The sequence below is a fragment of the Capricornis sumatraensis genome, chromosome 16 (genome assembly GCF_032405125.1).
Source record: "Capricornis sumatraensis isolate serow.1 chromosome 16, serow.2, whole genome shotgun sequence".
Taxonomy (NCBI): domain Eukaryota; kingdom Metazoa; phylum Chordata; class Mammalia; order Artiodactyla; family Bovidae; genus Capricornis; species Capricornis sumatraensis.
This window is the reverse complement of record NC_091084.1, coordinates 39845515-39867222: the sequence shown is the minus strand read 5'-3', so window position 1 is coordinate 39867222 and position 21708 is coordinate 39845515. Positions and strand designations below refer to the sequence as shown.

The following is a 21708-nucleotide window of genomic DNA, read 5'->3' as shown; positions in this document are numbered from 1 at the left end:
CTAAGCAGTGCTTATCCTGCAAAGGAAGTGCGTCGGTAACTACAGCCAGGAGAGGTTGGGAGATAGCAGGACCCGAGATCTTCTGAATGTAAGCATATCCATTTACTCTGCAAACAAAGGATTCCATACTTTGCCTTTGAATGGCCAGGACAGATATTTATCTCCTGTGTGAGTTATAGGCATCTATGTAGTCAGTTACATAACCATAGTTAATTAAATTGTGAGTGAAGTCGCTCAGTCGTATCAGACTCTTTGTAGTCAATGTAAATTTCCTGTTAAACCATTCTGTTAGGACTGAGCTGTGTTGGTCTTTAATAACTTGATCTGTGTAGTTACACATCTGAAACAGTAGGTGGCAGTGTTGGATCAGAGCTATTTCTGTTCAACTTTGTATTAGCATTTTATATATGAAATATGATTAGATAATTGTAATTTTCCAGATTCTTCTGTGGTTTATTAATTTGAATCTTCTACAATACGTTCAACTAAACGAAACTCCATTTTTGTAAAAGAAAAACTGAGTGAAATGATACATAATACAAGAATGGATTCAAGTGTGAAGAGAATGTTACAGGAAAATGAGCTTTCGTCCAAAGCTTGCCCAGAGCTTAAACATGATAATAGTTTTTGTTGCTGTTGTTTGGCATTGTTTTTTTTTTTTTTTTTTTTTAATAACGGAAGCAGGATATGACGAAATAAATGACGTTAGGAACTGAAAATACAACAGGTATTTCTTAACCCTGGGAGACATCGTCTTGAGAATAGTTTTGAGTTTAAGAAAGAATGATGAAAATGATGCTATTTTTTCATCCTTCCGTCACACTGACGTAAGAGCGACGTTTTTAAAATTAAATGTCTGATACATTAAGGTTATTTTTATTCTACTGCCTCCACATAATCAATAATAAAACAGAAACGTGGTCCAAGGAAAACTAATTTTTATATGAACATATCTCAGAATTAAAGGTACATGCAGGCAGATTCAATATATTTACTTAATATTCATTAGAACAAAATTATTATGCCTCATAAAAGATTTAGAACTCTAAAGGATAAAGTAATTGGTGGTATTATGAAACATCTCCTTTAAAGAGGCAAGGTTAGAAGGAATTTTTCCAGTGTGCAGGAGCTGAAGCTGCTTTGTAATGAATTTCTAAGTGTACTTTGAACATAGGGTAAAGGGGAATATGTGAAGCATTTACAAGCCTCTTCCTTTTGAAATTCAAGTCTCTGGACCAGTGCTGTCCAGTAGAAATGTCTGTCACGATGGGGATGTTTTATAGCTGTGCGTCCAGTTTGGTTGTCGCTAGGTACATGTGTCTATTGCTCACTTGAAATGTGTCTATCATGACTAAGGAAGTTACAGTTGATTTGATTTTAATTAGTTAAAACACAAAGAGCCGTACTCAGCTATCATACAGACCTAAGTGGCAACCGTATTAGGCAGCATAGCTATACGTCTTTAATGTATGGTGACATTTTGTTTGGGAACCTTCAGGTTTTAGAAGCACAGAACTAACAGGCTTGTGACTGAACTCATGAAGCATTCGTTTCAAATTTATTAGAGTACTCCAGAATGGAGAGTACATTTCCTAGTTTTGATATGAATGCAGCTGTAGATTCTGATCATAAACTTCTCTATGATTTTAAATGACCCTGCCCATGATTTCAACATGATGTAAACATTGAACCTCTTGCTCCCTGAAGCTATGTCTGAAACCTAATTTCTCATCTCTCCAGCTGCTTTTCCCTCTGTTACTGTTATTCTGTCATTTCCTGGCACAGTGCTGGCTGAAATCCTCTAATTTTGTGGTTGCTTACAAAACTGATTTACCTAGAAAACCTTGGTGTTGTCTTTACATCCTGTTGCCTTACTCTATAGATAACAGCTGTCACGTCTAATCCCCAAAGCTCTACCTCTCTATTCCCTTTTTCCTTTATCACTTTGCCTACATTATTTCATGCTTTCATTATTGCTTATGTGGGCTGTTGAATTATCCTTCCCATTTCTAATATTCTTCACTACCCAATCCATCTTCTACCTTCCACCAGAAATTGTCCTTAAACAAAATTTTGATTTATTGTTTTTTCTAATCATTAAGTTTTTGAACCTTTATCGTGCCTGTAGAATACTGCCCCAATTCTTAGCCTGAGATTTGAAATTCTGTTAATCCCTCATGACAAAGCTAAACCCTTACTTAGAAAAATTAAACAGATAGATGAGCAATCTCGCAAAGAGAAGTAGAAAAATGGTTTGGGGAGCTCTCTACATGAAAATAACAGGCACATAAGTTGTGTTAGATTTTTCCTTAAAGAAGACACTTCCTTGAAGAGGAAACTTCCTTGAAGTCTTCTCATAAAACTTTTTTAGTTTCACTCCCTTAGAAAATTAAGCTGAATTATACTTTCTAGTTGCCTTATTTGTGTAAAGTGTAAGATAGGACTTAATTTTGCCTTTTTTTTTTAATGCTTTGCCTGGAGAAAAAAAATGAAGTATTATAAACTTTGTGATAGGTATTACTAGGAAAAACATAAGAAGAGATAGTTCTAGTTGAACAGCTGCTGTGTTACATACTCTTAGCACTGTTCATCTCTGAGAGGACTTGAGATGTTAATTAAGAAGGCCATTACTTTTTAACACTAGAAATAACTCCAGTATCACTTTCATTTATCTGAAACTCCAGGCAAGTTAAACTGTTTGATATTCCCTCTGTTTGCGCACATGTGTGCCCTTCTACCTAGAATAGACCTCTCACCCTTACTCCTGTATGTCCTTAAAGACTGGGCTCAGGTGTCACGGCTAAAGAGTAACACCCTGACACCCCTCCTTTGTTCTCTAAGGAATAGTAATCTGTTTTGCCTCTGAGTCTCCTTAACATGTTTTCTTTGCTCTTTCATGGAAATTTTCATTTCCTACCTGTTTTAGACATTACGACCCTTCTGAGACCTGCTGGACTTACTGTGAAGGGTTTGGGATTACATTAAAACAGGTCTTTGAAGATGAACAGCTGCATAACAAGTATCCTGCAGGAATATGCTATCCACATGACACTGGATACTGTTTTCTGCTTCAGTTTCAGACCTAGGATGAAGTTTTGCTGGTCAGGAAATTCCAGCAAGGTTGAATTTATGTTTTGGGGGGTTAGCTGACAGTTGAATTATCCAGGCACAGCATTAGTATCTAATGCTGTTAGTATCTAATGCATAGCGTTAGAGTTGAAAGCTTGGCTGAACTGCTGTCCATGGATTGCTGGGACCCAGACCCTCCCTGTGGACAGACGGTACAAATTCAGAGCTCACAGCTCATTTCCTTTGAACAGATTTTCCCTGGGAAACACAGGCAAATCCCGTACCAAAACTTTGCGGGCTATCAGCTGTAGGTACTACACCACCAAAGAGGCTTGCCTTTAACCTATTCTGATTCATCGTTCATCACGGAAAGTGCTCTTTAATTAAACCTAATAACGTTGCCTGGCAATAGTATGTCCCCTAAATAATGTACTTGGGAACCAGCTTCTCCACTCAGTTCTTAAGATAATGAGTCTGCAAAATCTGGACATTGTATAGCCAACAAGTTTTTACAGCTACTTAAAAAATAATACATGAAATGATATAAACCTTGTCAAGGTAATTTGCATTGATTGTCTTAGAAATCAGCTGTTAATATATGGCGTAAGTCTATGACCATATATCTCTTGCAATGTAATTCTGACTTTAATCATCTTCTTGCCAACTATTAATAATCACTGGGACTCCTAGCCTATTTTGCCCTCTTATTTTCTTCAGTATTGTTTTATATATCTCATTACGGTAAATATTTATCTGGTTCTAGGCAAAGAATTAATGGGATGATTCTGGAACTGAGCTGAAAACCTGTAATTTGACCTATACTTCTCAATTCTAAACAACTAACCATTTTAATTACTAGAAGACACCCCCTCCTCGCCCCCGTTCAGGTAGAAGACTAGGGAGTGTGCTTCAGGGCTCTTCTCTGAAGGAGAAAAACCTGTCTTTGTTTTGAATATTAATAAGGAAGTAGGTGTTGGTAGAGTACACAGATTGTTCTATTTGAATATTGCCCTGGGTGGCATTGCTACTCTTCTTTCCCCATCTCTCCCACTCCTTTTGAAGGCAATGAATATTCAAATACAAAGAATGATTGCACACTGGTAGGGAGATGAGTTTATTGAGTGTTATTATGAACATACTGCCTCTTTTTTAAACATTGTGAACAAATTATTATTACTATTAGCCTGAGCAAAAAAATTACAGAATCTAGAGGCTAGATGTTATCTTAGAAAAGTTCTTTATTTTAAACCTCTAATTTTACAGATGGAGAAACACACAAAGATAACATCAGAATTGTCTTGTGGAAAGAGCATACATACACTTCAGAGTCAGAAAAATTTAAGAGTCAGAGAAATTTGAAGTTGAATTTTATCTCTGCCACTGTGAATTTTAGCTTAACACAGTACTAAGCCTCTCAAAGCCTCAGTTTTCTTATCTAATAACAAAGTTGTTCAGATGAATAAAAGAGATGAAGTATGCAAATTACCTAAAATAATGGATGATACATAATATTCAAAATAGTGCTATTATTTTTATAATTTTTATTCACGAAAATTTTTCTGTTGATAAATTGGTTGCCAACTGTTTTCACAAGCCTTCTGTTTGTTATCCAGAATTTTTTTATCTCATAAGATTATAAGACAAACTAGATTTTCAGAAAAAGGTCCAAAGAAAGCCTCAAAGCAGGAGTGAGTGAAAGAGTCCGTTCACTCAGAACTGGAGAGAGAAAAGATCTGTTCTCTTGAAAAGTGAGAATAGCAACCTAAAGACAGGATCATTCATTTAATCCAGTAATGTCTCCTGAACACCTTTACCAGGCACTGACTGTGCTGTACCCACAACTGAATGAAGAGGTGTATCTTATGGCCTCTGAAAGGAATTCACGTTAGTGAGGCGTAAGCATCTGTGAACGCTGAAACTGTAGTATGGCATGGATATATATAACAGACATGGACAAAAACCTCTAAGGTCACAGAAAAACAGATCTTCCTGAGTAAGGGGGTATGGGAGTACACAAAAAATGGAGTTGGAGGGAGGGGGAAGCTTACTGAGAACTCAGCCTATACTAACAAAACGTTGAGTGAAAAATAAAGACACGAGATTTGTTCTTAATCCTGTGGCAAAGTGCCCACATCAGGGTTGACTAACAGAAGAAAAAAGGCTAGTGAATATCTAAGAAAGGAAGTCCTATATGTATGGCCCTAGGCCAAGGGCTTTAAAATATGTAATCTTAAAATGCATTTTATGTATCAATTGGTATACTATGATTGCTCACCTATATTTAATTTCTTCATAAGGACCCTAAAACCTACAATAAATATTTCAGTTATAGGAGATGACTGTGTTAACGGGTAATCAATTATCTGTGCAGAAGGGGAATGGAAGATAGTAAAAAACTGTATGTTTTAGGTCAGTAATTGTCAGTGAGGTCCCTGGACCACCTAAGCACTTGTCAGACATGCCAATCTGTGACCTTTCCCCAGACCTATTGAATCAGAAATCTTGGTGGTGGAAGTAGCAGTCTGTGTTACACAGAGCCCTCCAGTGATACTGATAACCTGCTTCTTGCCAGGGTTCAGCAAATTACAGCCTGTGGATCTAATGAGGACCTTACCTGTTTTTTACATGATTTTACTCATTTGTTTATCATTGGTTATGGCTGTTTTTATACCGCAGTGGCAGAATTGAGTAATTGCAGAGACATTATGGCTTGCAAAGTCCAAAGTAGTTACTACTTGGTTCTTTACAGAAAAAATTTGCTGGTGCCTGCTTTACTCTGGATGTATAAGCAGATATTTGCTAATGAATTGAAGACCATAAGAAAAAAATGAATCTGTCATGTTTTTAAAAATCTTAACCTGTTATCTTTCCCTTTTAGTCAAGGATGCTATCTAAATGGGCCTTTTAGTTCAAATCTACTGACAGTCCCGAAGCAAAGGTCATCATCTGTATCATTAACTCACCATGTAGGTCTAAGAAGAGCTGGTAAGAAATCATTCTTTGTGACTTAAATATGGGAGGTCTCAAACTATATGGTAGTGCAAACTTTTCATTACCTATTAATAACTGAGGATATATTTTCTCAGATATGAATAGAAACTATTCTTAGCTGAGAATAGGGTTTTCATTACCTATTCATAGATGAGATGGTTGGATGGCATCACTGACTCAATGTACATGAGCTTGAGCAAACTCTGGGAGATAGTGAAGGACAGGAAAGCGTGGTGTGCTGCAGTTTATGGGGTCGCAAAGAGTCGGACACGACTGAGCGACTGAACTGAACTGAAATGAACTGAAGTTAACATAAAACTAAGCAGTTTGGGTTGGCTGTTAGTTGACAATTTGCTCATTTGTTTGTTAATATTTGAACATATACTGTGTATCAGGAACTTTGTTAGGCACTGAGGATTCAGGGATAAAATATAGAACTATTTAACCTGAATAGTTGTAGACAAAGAGCAAAGGAGAACCCTCAGTAAAGGGCATTCTTTTGTAGCATGGTGATTGTAGAGGAGGAAAAAAAAATCTTAATATGAGAGTAGGAAAAATCCTGACTGTATCCTATATCCTAATAAAGCAAAGCGAAGCAAAGTGAAAGCAAAGTTGCTTAGTCGTGTCCAACTCTTTGCGACCACATGGACTGTAACCAGGCTCCTCCATCCATGGGATTTTCTAGGCAAGAGTACTGGAGTGGGTTGCCGTTTCCTTCTCCAGAGGATCTTCCTGACCCAGGAATCAAACCCGGGTCTCCCGCATTGTAGGCAGACGCTTTACTATTTGAGCCATCAGGGAAGATATAGCCTAATAAGCCACCCTTAATAGAATCTTGGGGTGGGGGTGGGGGCTGTTAATCGACATATTGTTAGTTTTAGGTGTACAACAAAATGATTTGATGTTTGTATATACTATAAAATGATCACCATAATGAGTCTAGTTAACATCTGTCACCATAGTTACAAGTTTTTTTCTTGTGATGAGAACTTTCAAGATCTATTCTCTTAACTTTCAAATACACAATACAGTACTATTAACTATAGTCACCAAAGATGATGAAATGGCATATTTAAAGTATTGCCAAGACAAAAATTGCCAACCTGAAATTCTTTATCCAGTGAAGATATCCTTTAAAATTTAAGGTGAAATAACAAGTTTTTTTTATACAAAAAAAGGTAAAATGTATTGCTTGTAGATGTGCACTACTGAGATTTAGCAAAGAAAATTCTTTAGATAGGAGGAAAGTGATCCAAATTGAAGCATGGATCTGCAGGAACGAATGAAAAGCACTGGTAAGCCTAAATATGTGGGTGCATGAAAACAATGACTCCCTGCAGTTTGCATATTATATAAAGAAGTATATGGAAACAGTGGCATAAAGGGTGGGGAAAGGGGTACATTGGATATACTAGCAGTGATTGAAAAGTACTAAAAAGTTCTGTTTTAAAAGAAACTAATACTTCAAAGATGTACATTGTAATATCCAGTGTCACAGTCAAATAAAAAAAGTGTTACTCAGTCGTGTCCAGCTCTTTGCTACCCCAATGGACTGTAGCCCACCAGGCTCCTCTGTCCATGGAATTCTCCAAGCAGGAATACTGGAGTGGGTTGCCATGCCCTCCTCCAGGGGATCTTCCCGACCCAGGGATCAAACCTGGGTCACCTGCATTGCAGACAGATTCTTTACCATCTGAGCCACCAGGGACAAAAATAGGAGCAAAAAACTAAACTGTTTCAGAATTTTGGAAGTTAACAGAAGCCAGAGAACACACTAGAAATCATCTGTACAAGAGAAACTAACTACTGAACCTTGGTGAGGCTTTGGGTTCTATGACAATTTAATTGAAAGCAGTTCCCAAACCCTCTCTCCCCAGCTCAGTGGTACTACAGCTAAAAGCCACTCGCTTTGCAGTCATTAGAGTCTGACCTCTTTAAAAACTGCATTAAAAGCAACAACAACCTGAGAGTACAGTAAATGTTTTGTCCAAACTCACTGGAAAACATCTTTGTTCCCAGGTTGTTGTGGATAATTCATTTGACTGAGAGCTCAGCTCTCCAAAAAAATAACAGCAACAAAAAACACCCACCACCCTCTGCCAGCAACATTTTGAGTGGGTAAAGCTGTGATTTCAACTAAGGCAAACAAGAACTGATTGGAAATTTAAAAGGAAATCCTGGACACTAGATGACCACACGAAAGTGAAAAGCTTTGGCATATGCCTGAAGATCTGCTAGGCTGAGCACATTTTCAGGGCTGTGCACATGCTCAGGAAAGATTTGTGAAAGAAGGCCCTGGCTGCTCCACTTGTAGCTGACCTTGAAGTGCTGCACAAGCAGGAAGTAAAAGCTAAAGCTGTTTTGTAAACTGCCTGGAAATTTGAAGGTGTAACTTTTCAAACATATTCACATCAACAAATGATGACACATAGGCAAGACATTTAAAGAAATTTTCTGTCTCAACTAAATCATACTGACCCACGTGTGACTTCTAAGAAGTCAAGCATAAATCAAAGAGGAAAGGGGGAAAAAGGCATCAGAGCACTCAGTGGCTACACACCTCAGTGAAAAAAAAACCTACATTATGAGTTCAGGAGATCACTCAATGAATAGTCAGAAATAAAATGAACAAACACAAAATAAGCCACATAAACCTTGAGGGTGGGAGAGATCTGATACTAGAATTGTTACAGTATAGTATCTAAATGTCCAGTTTTCAATTAAAAAAAATTTATGAAGCATGCAAAGAAACAGGATGAAAAACAGCCAACAGAATTTCCGTGAGTGAGCTTGGACTTTGGATTTAGCAATGGCTTTAAATTTGCTACCATTATATCTTTAAAGAACTTCAGGAAACCATATCTAAAGTAAGAAGAATATGACAACAATATCTCACCAAGGAAAGAATATAAAGAATTAGAAATTATATGATGAAATTATAAAATAATTTAAATAATTATAAAATAGTCATCACTTCTACTCAATATTGGGTTAGAGGTTCTACTCTGAGAAGTTTAGGTAAAAACAATGAAAGGAAGATGTAAAACTATTTGCAGACATCATCATCATATATTTATAAATCCTAAGAAATTCCTTAAAACGTATTACAACAAATAGACAAATTAATCAGTGTGGCAGGATATAAAATCTGTACGCAAAAATCAGTTACATTTCTATATACTAGCAATGAACAGTGCAAAACTGAAATTAAGAATTCCATTTAAAGTTAGCATCAAAGAGAATAAAATGCTTTGGGATAAATTTAGCAAAATAGTTCAAGACTTGTACACTGAAAACTATGAAACATTGTTGGAATTAAAGACCCAAATACGATTTTGTTGTTGTTTGGTACTGCACAGCATGTGGGATCTTAGTTCCTCATCCAGAGACTTGAACCTGTGCCCCCAGCAGTGGAAGTGTGGAGTCCTGTCAGGGAATTCCCAGGAAGACCCAGATAAATGGAAAGATATCCCATATTCATGGATCAGAAGACTTGGTGGTGTTAAGAGGACAATAGTCCTCAAATGGTTCTAAACTTAGTACAATCCTTAACAAAATCTGTGCTGGCTTCTTTGCAGAAATTTGACAAGCTGATCCTAAAATTCATGTCAGAATTCAAGGTACCCAGAGTAGCCGAAACAGTCTTTAGTAAAAAAGAAAAAAAATCTAGAGATTCATTCACACTTGTAAATTTAAACTTGCTACCAAGCTGTGGTTATCAAGACACTGATTGACAGTGATACTGGCATAAGGATATTCCAAATCAGTGGAATAGAATTGAGAGTCCAGAAATAAACCGTTACATGGTCAACTGATTTTCAGCCAGCGTGCCACGGTAATCCAGTGGGGAAGGAATAGTGTTTTTAATAAATGATGCTGGAACACCTGGATAGATACACATATGAAAAAGAGTGAATTTGAACCATACCTGTCATCATACTCAAAAATTAACCTAAAATGCTCATAAACTCAAATCTAAGTATGAAACCATAAAACTTGTAGAAGAAAACATAAGAGAAAATCTTTGTGACTTTGGATATTCTTAGATATGACACCAGAAGTACAGTGCATGAATGAAAATTGATAATAGGAATTCATTAAAATGAAAAACATTTGCACTTCAAAAGACACCTAAAGAAAGTGAGAAGACAATCCATAAGATGGAGAAAATATTTGCAAATTATAATTTGACAATGAACTTGTGTATTCACAATAGACAAAGATGTCTTCAGTTCAGTTCAGTCGCTCAGGCATGTCTGACTCTTTGCAACCCCATTGGCTGCAGCATGCCAGGCTTCCCTGTCCATCACCAACTCTCAGAGCTTGCTCAAACTCATGTCCATTGAGTCGGTGATGCCATCTAACCATCTCATCCTCTGTCGTCCCCTTCTCCTCCCTCCTTTGATCTTTCTCAGCATCAGGGTCTTTTCCAGTGAGTCAGTTCTTCGCATCAGGTGGCCAGAGTCTTACAGAAGACATCTTACAACTCAGTAATAAAAACACAAATGATCTCACTAAAAAATTGGTGAAAGATTTGAATAGATGTTTCTCCAGAGGAGTTATACCAGTGGCCCTTACCCATGAAAAGATACTCAGCATTATTAGTCATTAGGGAAATGCAAATCAAAACCACAGTGAACCATGACTTCACACCCACTATGGTGTCTATAATTCCCAAGGCAGTATAACAAGAATTGGAAAAATGTTCAAAAGTAGGAACACTCATATATCACTGATGGGAAAGTAAAATGCTACAGTTACTTTGGAAGACAATTTGGCAGTTCAGTACTTGAATAGAGAAATAAAATGGTGCTATATTCATCCATACAATTTTATATGTCATTCAAAATGAGTGAACATGTGAAATATCTTTTAAAAATGTTGAGTAAAGTAAGCAAGGCATAAAAGCATTTATACTGCCTGATTCCATTTACAAAGTTCAAAGAAAGTGCAAAACTAATCTAAATTGTTAAAGAGATATATATGTGGTACAAATATAAAGAAAGACAAGAAAAACAGTACCATAACGTCAAAGTAATGCTTTCCTTTAATGAAAGGACTGAGAATTAGATACTGGACATGGGTTTCTGATCTCTGGCCATGTTTTATATTTCAGCCTGAGTGGTGAGCATTCCTGTTATAACTTTTCTGTATGTTATATTTCACAGTTTAAAAGGTTTAGAATAAAAATGGCAAATCTGTATTGTAGAAAGTATTTCTTAAGGGTTGCTAAGGTGTTTCAGTACCATTTTGTCCTCTTAAAAGCTTTTCTACATTATATCAAATTTCTACCCTAAAATTAGTTTATCCTTTATTCTTCTCAGCCTGTTTGTCAGAGTTTTGGACACTCACTAGGAGAATCCCAGGGACGGCGGAGCCTCGTGGGCTGCTGTCTATGGGGTCGCACAGAGTTGGACACGACTGAAGGGACTTAGCAGCAGCAGCAGCAGTATAATTAAAGAAAAGAATGCTGAAAATTGGAACTTTAGTCTCCAGTTAATAATAACATTATTTTGACAGGCAAGATAGTTCCCCTCTCTAGTCCTCAGTCTCTTCTTCTGAAACATTTAAGTGTTTGACCAGATGATTTATAAAAAATCTTTTTTTCAGCCCTAACATGATATGAAATTATAGGAGCCTCTAAACAGGTCAGTTGGATAGAACAGCAGTGGCAGCCCTGCATATGTGAAATGAAAATGCTGTGTAGTTCACAGGATTATTATGAAGATTAACTAAAAGAACACACATCGTATTTGTCAGGGTTTTCCAGAAAAACAGAACTAACAGGATGTTTGTGCATGTGTGTATACCCATACACATATACTGGAGAGGGGGACAGTGATTGACTGATTGATGGGGACTGGCTTGCCAGATTGCCAGGTCCGAAACGATTAGGGCAGGCTGCTAACCTGGAAGTCATAGCAGGAGTCAGTATTGCACTCTTGACTCTGAAGGCAATCTGGAAGCAAAATTCCTTCCTCTCTGGAGGGGCTCAGTTTTTTCTTTTAAGGCCTTCAACAAATTGAATGAGGCCAACCCACATAGCAATGGGTAATCTGCTTTATTCAGTCTAGTGATTTAGATGTTAATCGCATCTGAAAAATACCTTCACAGCAACATCTAGACTAGATTTTAACCAAACAACTGGGCATGATAGCCCAGCCAAGTTGACACACAAAATTAACCATCACATACATCTGTAACTACGTCTGAAAATACCATGGTACCTTAATAACTGTTATTTGCTTTCCTCTCTGATTCTCACTTTACTTGAATCTTTTTTTTGAAACAAAGTTTTAAATCTACCTATACCTCTCTAGATGCACCCTTAGTTCAAGGTACCTAGCAAAGGCTCTTGAATAAATTACCAGGATTAGGGATGTATTTCTGAAGCACTTTTTCCCTCTTATTTTAGCACTCACTTAGCACTTGTTTGTATTTTCCACTAGCTTTTTTTAGGTTTGTTGAACACTGTAGGGATGGCATCTTTTTCTCCGTTGTGAAGCCCAGCATATTTTCCAGCATATAATAGGCTCTCAAATACTTGTTAAATGAATGAATGAGCTGGAAAGATGTAGATTTTATTTAAGGGATCTACTGTTGTGTTCATATAATTTTATCATACGCTCATATAATTTTATCATGCTTAGCTTGCTCAATGGTACTAAGAACTCTGTTTCCAAAATAAAAATGAATTTTATTGTATTAAAAAATACAGTAAAGATGGTAAAATGGATAATCAGGCTGGTAGGGACGAAAGATGAAGATTAATAGGGATTAGGAAAATCTGTGCCACTCATTATCATGTACACACATTATTATCATTATTATGTACATTTTCCTCGTACTCTTGGTATTTACTATTATGTGTCATCCTGCCACAGGGTGTTTATTCCATGGTCATTGATGATAATATAGTCTATATTCTGCCTGAATTCGTAGAATGTCTTGATGATAGCTCCATGTATAAATGTAGTTTTATCATTTAATTGTAAATGCTTTGCATTATTTAAAAAAGAAACCATCTGCCTGCAATGCGGGAGATCTGAGTTTGATCCCTGGGTGGGGAAGATCCCCTGGAGAAGGAAATGGCAACCCACTCCAGTATTCTTGCCTGGAGAATCCCATGGATGGAGGAGCCTGCTGGGCTACAGTCCACGGGGTCGCAAAGAGTTGGACACGACTGAGCGACTTCACTTTTGCTTTCTTTAAAGAAGAACTTTATAAGTACCCAAACATAGACAATAAACAGATACATGCATACATAATATCTCTTTCTTTTCTTTCAATTTTTAAGGTGGTTTACCAAGCCTGAATTCAACCAGTCATGGACCAGTGTCTGCTGGCTCTCCAACTAACCGATCACCTATAGAATTTCCTGATACTGCTGAATTTCTTACTAAATCACCTGTCATTTTACACAGATCTTTGAGCAGTACACCCAATTCACCAGATTTGTATCAGCAGTTTAGAAATTCTGATAGCAATTTATGTAACAGGTAAGTTTCCCAGATGTTTATGGTTTCAAAATATAGGTTATTTTAATAAAGTACTCCTAGTTTTCTAGTTCTGTATTATAACTAGATGATTAATACTATATCCTTTTCTTCATCTAGTAGTTTTTATTCTAAACAATTTTTTTTTCATTTCACTGCTGTTATTCATTTCCCAGCTAAATGATCTCCATATAAAGGGAAATATAATGGTATTTTATCCATCATAAGATATCAGTAAATGTATGAAAATTATTTTAGTACTAGTAATTTTAGCACTAATTTAGTACTTACTTACAGTAACCAGTTCATTTGATGTTCATTTTCATTTCTGCTCTTACGATGGTGTTTACCTCTAATCCCAGGGTTACTTTCAAAATATGCTATTTCCTTCACAGGGACAAAGATGTTTTCTAGGATAAAGCCTATTAAGTTTATAGAGAGATTGGAATATTAGGGTATTTTCCAGTTGGGAATCTTACAGTTTAAAAAAAAACAAACAGATTTTCTGACTGTATTTAGATAAAAACAAAAATTGTCTCATTTGTCATATATACATATTTACCTGTTTTATTTTACAAGCTGTGGACATCAAATACTGAAATATGATTCAGCATCTGAACCAGAGTCTGGTACAGACTGCCACAGGGAAAAGTCAGGTGAGACTGCAAAAGTCATATGTCTTTAACTTTAAGAACAATTTTAACATTGCTTTTTAAAATGAATAAATGAGTTAAGATATCCATCTTTAAAACAAAGATTACAATGTTTCATCTACTTTACAGAGGAGTTATTAGCAAATTATAAATAATAAATTATTTTATTTTGAAATACTTTTGAAAGTATTTTGAAGGGTAAAAATGTGCTGTATAAATTAACATAGTCTTACGTTACGGTTAGGCTTCATAAAGAGTGAAATTATATTAACATTGAAATTTAAATTGCATTATGTAAGCTCAGAAGGGTTTGCATACATTTTAATAATTACACAAACAAGTTGTTTTAAAACTTAGTTATATCATTCTGAAACGTACCCTCAAAAAAGGAATATTGTTGGTGATAAAATTATAGTTGTTTTATAATTTTAAAACACTGATGACTCAAGCATCCAGTAATAGTTAACTAGGTAACTCAGAGCAACATACCTCCTGAAGGTAGCTAGAAAAGTTACAAACTATTAGCAACAACAATCTGCTTGAAGCCACTGAAGAACTAATGGGCTCCTCAGAATATCCAGTGTAAGACCTGGAGGAGAAGAGAGACTTAGGAAATGAGTCTCGAGTTTGGGGCTACCAAAAGGTGTTTGCTTCTTCCAGAGGGGCCAGTACTGATAGAACAAACAGTCCCTTTTGGTAGCTTCATGGGACAGCTTCTTGGGACTACGGAGATAAAGATTAGAGCTGAAAGTCTGCCGTGATAGGATTAACCTGGTAAACTCTGCAGTATTGCATCTTAAGAGTAAAGGTAAGCCAGAAATAGACAGGCCCTTTCAGGGGTTACAGGTGAACACCAGTCTCTTCACATACTTTAAAATTCACCCTTCCGTAGTGTACAATGTAATAGTTTTTGGGGTTTACATTTTAAAAGATTAAAAAACAACAAGGAAGACCAATCCTTCACATACTTCTGAAAATAGGAGGGCAAACTTCCCAACTCATTCTATAAATAAAACCAGAATTATTCTGACACCATAAGCAGACAAAAGCATCACAAGAAAAGACAACTAGAGACCAACACTGCCAATATCCTTAACAGAATACTAGCACACTGAATCTTGCAACATATAAAATGTCATATTCATGACATTGGTATTTATACCAGAAATGCAGGGGTGGTATAGCATTTGAAAATTAATTAATGTAATATGCCCCATAAAGAGGGGGGAGGAAAATCACATGATAATTAAATAGATGCACAAAAAACATTTGACAAAATCCAACACTCTTCCATGATGAAAACACATAGTATTAGGAAAGTTCGTCAATCTGATTAAGGGCATCTTTGAAAGAAACACAAATTTAACATCATCCTTCCTGGAAACAGATTGATGCTTTCCCACTAGGATCAAGAATAAAAGAAAGATTTTTACTTTAAACACTTCTATTCAACATAGTACTGAAAATTTCTAGAAAGATAAAAAGATTAGGAAATCCTGAAGGGAAATAAATAAAACTCTTCTTATTCACAGATCATTTGTTAAAAAATTCCAAAGAATACACACACACACACACACACACACAGTCACAAGAGACAAAATCAGTGTACAAAATCAACTGTATTTCTATATAGCAGAAATGAACCCTCATAAACTGAAATTAAGAAAACCTTTCTAGGACTTCCCTATTGGTCCAGTGGTCAAGAATCCACCTGCCAGTGAGGGTGTGTGTGTGTGTGTGTGTGTGTGTGTGTTGAGTTGTGTCCAACTCTTTGCAACGCCATGGACTGTAGCCCTACAGGCTCCTCTATCCATGGAATTTTCCAGGCAAGAATACTGGAGTGGGTTGCCATTTTCTCCTCCAGGGGATCCTCCCAACCCAGAGATCAAACCTGGGTCTCCTGCATTCCAGGCAGATTCTTTACAACTACACCACAGGAATTCCCTGGCCATTGAGGGGTACACAGGTTCAATGCCTGGTCCAGGAGGATTCCACATGCCACAGGGAAGCTAAACCCATGCACCACAGCTACTGAAGCAAGAGAAGCCACTGCAATGAAAAGCTCATGTGCTGCAACTAGAGAGAGTAGCCCCCACACTCCAAAACCAGAGGCACTTAGCAACGAAGAACCAACGCAGCCAAAAATAAATAAAATTACAAAAAACAATTCCACTTACAATAGTATCAAAAAGAATAAAGTTAGAATAAATTTAATACAAAAACAGATTTATAAACTGAAAACTATAAGAGATTGTTGAGAAAAATTAAAGTCTAAATAAATTGAGAGATGTTGCAATAGCAAACAGATTGGAAGAAACAGTACTTTCAACAGGGCTGTTCTTCCAAATTGATCTATAAATTCATCCGAATTCTGATCAAATTCCACAAGGCTTTTTTTTTTTTTTTTAAGTAGAAGTTGACAAGTTGGTGTTAAAATTTACATGGAAATACAAATGACCTAAAAGTCAAAACAATTTGGAAAAACAACAAATTTGGAGGACTGATACCTACCTGATTTTAAAACTTATTTCCACTTCAAAAGATACCAATAACAAAATGAAAGACAAACCACAGATTGGGAGAAAAATTTGCAGTTATACATCTGATAAAGGTCTTATATCTGTGATATATAACTTTTATAGCTCAATAGTAAGAATCAACTGATTCAATTAAAACACAAGCGAAAGATTTTTTATTATCTGTTGAAAGACTTTCGGTGAAGGATATGAAGGATATAGAGAATGGGTAGTAAATACATGAAAAAATGATTAATGTCATTAGGGAAATGCAAATTAATATTATACTGAGATACCAGTAAACTAGAATAGGCATAATCAAAAAGATAGACAATACCAAGTGTTGGCAAAAATGCAGAGAAATTGGAACCTTGTGCATTGCTGATGGAAATATAAAATGTTAAACCCTCTTCAGAAAACATTTTGACAGTTTCTTTAAAAGTTAGACATAGAGACTTCCCTGGTGGTCCAGTGGTTCACAGGTTTGCTCCCTGATTGGGAAACTAAGATACTGCATGCTGTGTGGCACAGCCAAAGAGAAACCAAAACACAAACAGAAAAATAAGACATAAATTTACCATATTACCCAGCACTAACAAGGATAAGAATTTACTCAAGAGAAAAAATAAGGGCACTCAAAGACAGGATTGTGTCTGCTTATGACATCTTTATTCATGATAGTGCTAAACTGGAAATGATCCAAATGTTCATCAGCTTGTAACTGAATAAATGGTGTAGGATTCTAATTAACAAAAAAAGAACAAAATTCTGATATATGCTGCTATGTGGATAAATTTTAAAACATTATTTTAAGTGAAGAAAACCAAACTAAAAAGATAATACACTGTTTGACTCTATTTATATGAAATTCTAGAAAGTGCAAATTTATAGTGACAATAATTGGAATAGCAGTTGCCTAAGAAGAAGGGTTAACTGTAAATAGGCATGAGGATATTTTTTGAAGTCACTTTAGTCGTGTCAACTCTTTGTGACCCCATGGACTGACTGTAGCCCACCAGGCTTCTCTGTCCTTGGGATTCTCCAGGCAAGAATACTAGAGTGGGTTGCCATGCCCTCCTCCAAGGGATCTTCCCGAATCCACATCTGTCTCCTGCATTGGCATGCGGGTTCTTTAACCACCTACCCCCACCTAGGAAACCCCTTTTGAGGTGATATGAATGTTCTAAAACTAGATTGTCATGTATAGAGAACACACTTTTGGTTGCCAAGAGAGAGGGGTTTGGGATAGAGATGAAGTGGGAGGCAGGGATTAGCAGATGTGCAAAGGATTCTCTATAGAGTGGGTAAACAACAAGGTCCTGCTGTATAGCACAGAGAACGGTATTCAGTGTCTTATGGTAAACCATAATGGAAAAGAGGACTATGAAAGAGTGCAGGGCTTCCCTGGCAGGCCAGGGGTTCAGGACGCTGTACTTCCACTGCAGGGGCTGCAGATTCCATCCCTTTTGGAGGAACTAAAATCCTGAGTGCTGCTGGGCCAAAAAATTTTTTTTAATTTACAAAATTAAGAAAGTAAAGAATATATATATATATGAATAACAATCACTGTGCTTTACAGCAGAAATTAACAAACCTTGGAAATCAACTGTACGTCAATAAATATGAATGAATAAATAAACCTAGTTTTTCTGAAAGTCAACTCAAATGAGTGCTCTGAAAAACACTTAAAAAAACCTTTTATTAAAAAAAAAATCCCTACATATTGAAAAATATATAAATCTGAAGTTTGTGGCTTGATAAATTTTCATACATCTAATATACATATATAATCAGCACCCAGATCAATAAAATATTACCAGCACCTCAGAAATTCTTCCCATGCCTGTTTCCAGAAATTGCTCCCCCAAAGATAATGTTTATCCTGTCTTTCAGTATTCCTGTGTATCAATTTTGATATGTTTTTTAACTTTTCATAAAGAGAATCACAGAGTATACCTGTGTGTCTGTCTGTCTTCATTTGACATTGTATTTTTAAAAATTATATTGATGCTTATGATTATAGTTTATTCTTTTTGCTCTGCAGTGTTCAACTGTGTGAATACACTACAGTTTATTTATTTCACTGTTGATGGGTTTGGGGAAAGTTTCCTGTTTATCTATTACAAATAAAATGAGTATGAATATTTTTTTATATGAATGAATGCTATTAGCCACCAATGCTGCATCCCATTTGATGCAATTTGGGGAAAGGAACATTATTAGTGACATTAGTAGAGAAATAATTCATGACATTGTTTTAATTTTTAGATGTGCCTTAATCTCATCCATAGTTATGACTTTAGAATTTTCATATCCAAAACTCAAATAATTTCAAGTATTAGAAATTGTTTACATGAAATTGGTTTTTAAAAAATTCCTATGAGAGGGACTGACATTTTCAGTTTTTCATTTTTACAGTGAATATTCACACATCTCTTTCATCCATGAGTAGCTATATCAGGTGAAACATTGCCTGAGCACAGGGTACCTATGCCAAATGGTCCCGCAAGATACAACTTAACTGTGTCAGTTTAGACTGAATGCCAGTATGGTTCAATTTATCTGAATATTTTTTTACAAACTTTTCTTATAAAGTTGTTCATATAGTATGGACACGTTTTATTCTTGTTTATTACTTGATATATGTTTTGAAAGGTGACGAAGACAATACCATTTTCTCAAAAGCATCATTCAACCTTACTGAAGCTCAACAAGAAGTGGAAACAGAGAGCAGAGACTGCCGAAAATTACTTTGCGAAGGTGATGATCACCTACAACCAGCTGCACGGAATGAAGAGCAACCAAATGTAAAAGACAAACTTTCAATATGATTATGTTAAGGTGAAACATGTTATTAGTTAGTACTAAGTTTATTATTTTTTGCCCAGAACAAGGTTTTTAATACAATAATTTTCTTCAAGTTTTTACTGAAAAGTCGCTGTGACACCTGAAAGAAAAATTTCTTTAAATAAATGAGGGGTTTGGGATTAACATATGCAGACTACTATATATAAAACAAACAACAAAGACAAAGTATAGCACAGGGAACTCAACTCAATATTCTGTAATAACCTATATGAGGAAAGAACCTGAAAAAGAATAGATATATGTGTATGTATAACTGAATCACTTTGCCATACATCTGAAACTAACACAACAGTGAAAATTAACTATATTCCAATATAAAATAAAAATTAAAAAAAAGGAAAACCTTGAATTAAAAAAAAATTACGTTAAAATTCATCATTCTAGAACTGAGTGCATTCACTTTTAAATGAACACATTTCTTTAGTTTTATAGTCAATATATTATTTTCTATGCTGATGTTTTTATTATATATGTTAAACTGAGACAATAAAGTATGTGCAGTCATTAAAAACAATGAAAATAATCTACTAAATCATAGGAGTTTTTTTTCTTAATTTTTTTTTCCCAAAATTCAATCTTTTTAGGGGAAAAAATCCATCCATTTCTTTTGAGACGTTATCCTAGTAACAAATGTCAGTATAAGGATCTAAGTTTCTCTCCGTTATCCTGTGATCTCTTTAACTTCCAAAATGAAAATGATAAATTTTAGATCTGTGTAGTCTTTTCAAAATAAAATATGTTTATTTATAAAAGTAGTATAATGACCAGTAAGTCTTTTGAAGCCTAGAAGACATGTTTATATTTGAGAATAACCATTATAGAAAATAATTTTGACCATTTTTTATTCATTTTTAAGTGTTCTCATTTAGCTGTGGATATAACAATATTTATAAAAGGTAAGGTTAAGTTGGTTTGGTTTTTTCCCCCTACATACACAGATTGAACAAGAAGCATCACAGGATCTGATTTTAATAGAAGATTATGACTCATTAATAGAAAATATGAGTAACTGGAATTTTCAAATTTTTGAACTTGTAGAAAAGATGGGAGAGAAATCAGGAAGGATCCTGAGTCAGGTTTGTTTCATATCTCTACTGCTTTAATTTTTCCTTGAATCTTTATAAAAAGCAAACTTTAAAGATTATAATATTGGTTTATATATAAGTTCAACATTGTTCATTGAATTTTTTTTTCAAAAATAAAGTTTTCAGCAGAAAATTTGAAAAGAGAAACCTATATATATAAAGCCATATATATATATAAGCACAATCTATTATTATAAGGTACTTATAATTTATGTATATATGAAAAGTAGTTTATTTGCCCATAATAATGGGGTTTCATTTATACTAAAGAAGTAATAAAGGTTCACTTTTTATTGAATCTTAAGATTTAAAAGGACATGAAAGGTGATCTAATACTTTGGACTGAAACTTCAGTTCAGTCGCTCAGTCGTGTCCAACTCTTTGTGACCCCATGAACCACAGCACGCCAGGCCTCCCTGTCCATCACCAACTCCTGGAGTCCACCCAAACTCATGTCCATTGAGTCAGTGATGCCATCCAACCATCTCATCCTGTTGTCCCCTTCTCCTCCTGCCTTCAATCTTTCCTAACATCAGGGTCTTTTCAAATGAGTCAGCTCTTCGCATCAGGTGGCCAAAATATTGGAGTTTCAGCTTCAACATCAGTCCTTCCAATGAACACCCAGGACTGATCTCCTTTAGGATAGACTGGTTGGATCTCCTTGCAGTCCAAGGGACTCTCAAGAGTCTTCTCTAACACCACAGTTCAAAAGCATCAAATCTTTGGTGCTCAGCTTTCTTTACAGTCCAACTCTCACATCCATACATGACCACTGGAAAAACCATAGCCTTGATGAGACAGAGCTTTGTTGACAAAGTAATGTCTCTGCTTTTGAATATGCTGTCTAGGTTGGTCATAACTTTCCTTCCAAGGAGTAAGCGTCTTTTAATTTCATGGCTGCAGTCACCATCTGCAGTGATTTTGGAGCCCCCAAAATAAAGTCAGCCACTGTTTTCACTGTTTCCCCATCTATTTGCCAGTGAAGTGATGGGACCGGATGCCATGATCTTCGTTTTCTGAATGTTGAGCT

The 21708-nt window shown here is 35.8% G+C and overlaps 1 protein-coding gene across 1 annotated transcript in view; it reads left to right on the top strand.

Annotated features, from left to right (window-relative positions):
* Positions 1-21708, top strand: part of PDE3B (phosphodiesterase 3B) — a 179311-nt gene that overhangs the window by 128914 nt on the left and 28689 nt on the right. The window contains exons 5-9 of the mRNA XM_068988166.1: positions 5948-6054; positions 13358-13559; positions 14136-14212; positions 19381-19532; positions 20532-20669. Coding sequence (XP_068844267.1) covers positions 5948-6054; positions 13358-13559; positions 14136-14212; positions 19381-19532; positions 20532-20669 — 676 coding nt within the window. The remainder of the gene's footprint in view (positions 1-5947; positions 6055-13357; positions 13560-14135; positions 14213-19380; positions 19533-20531; positions 20670-21708) is intronic.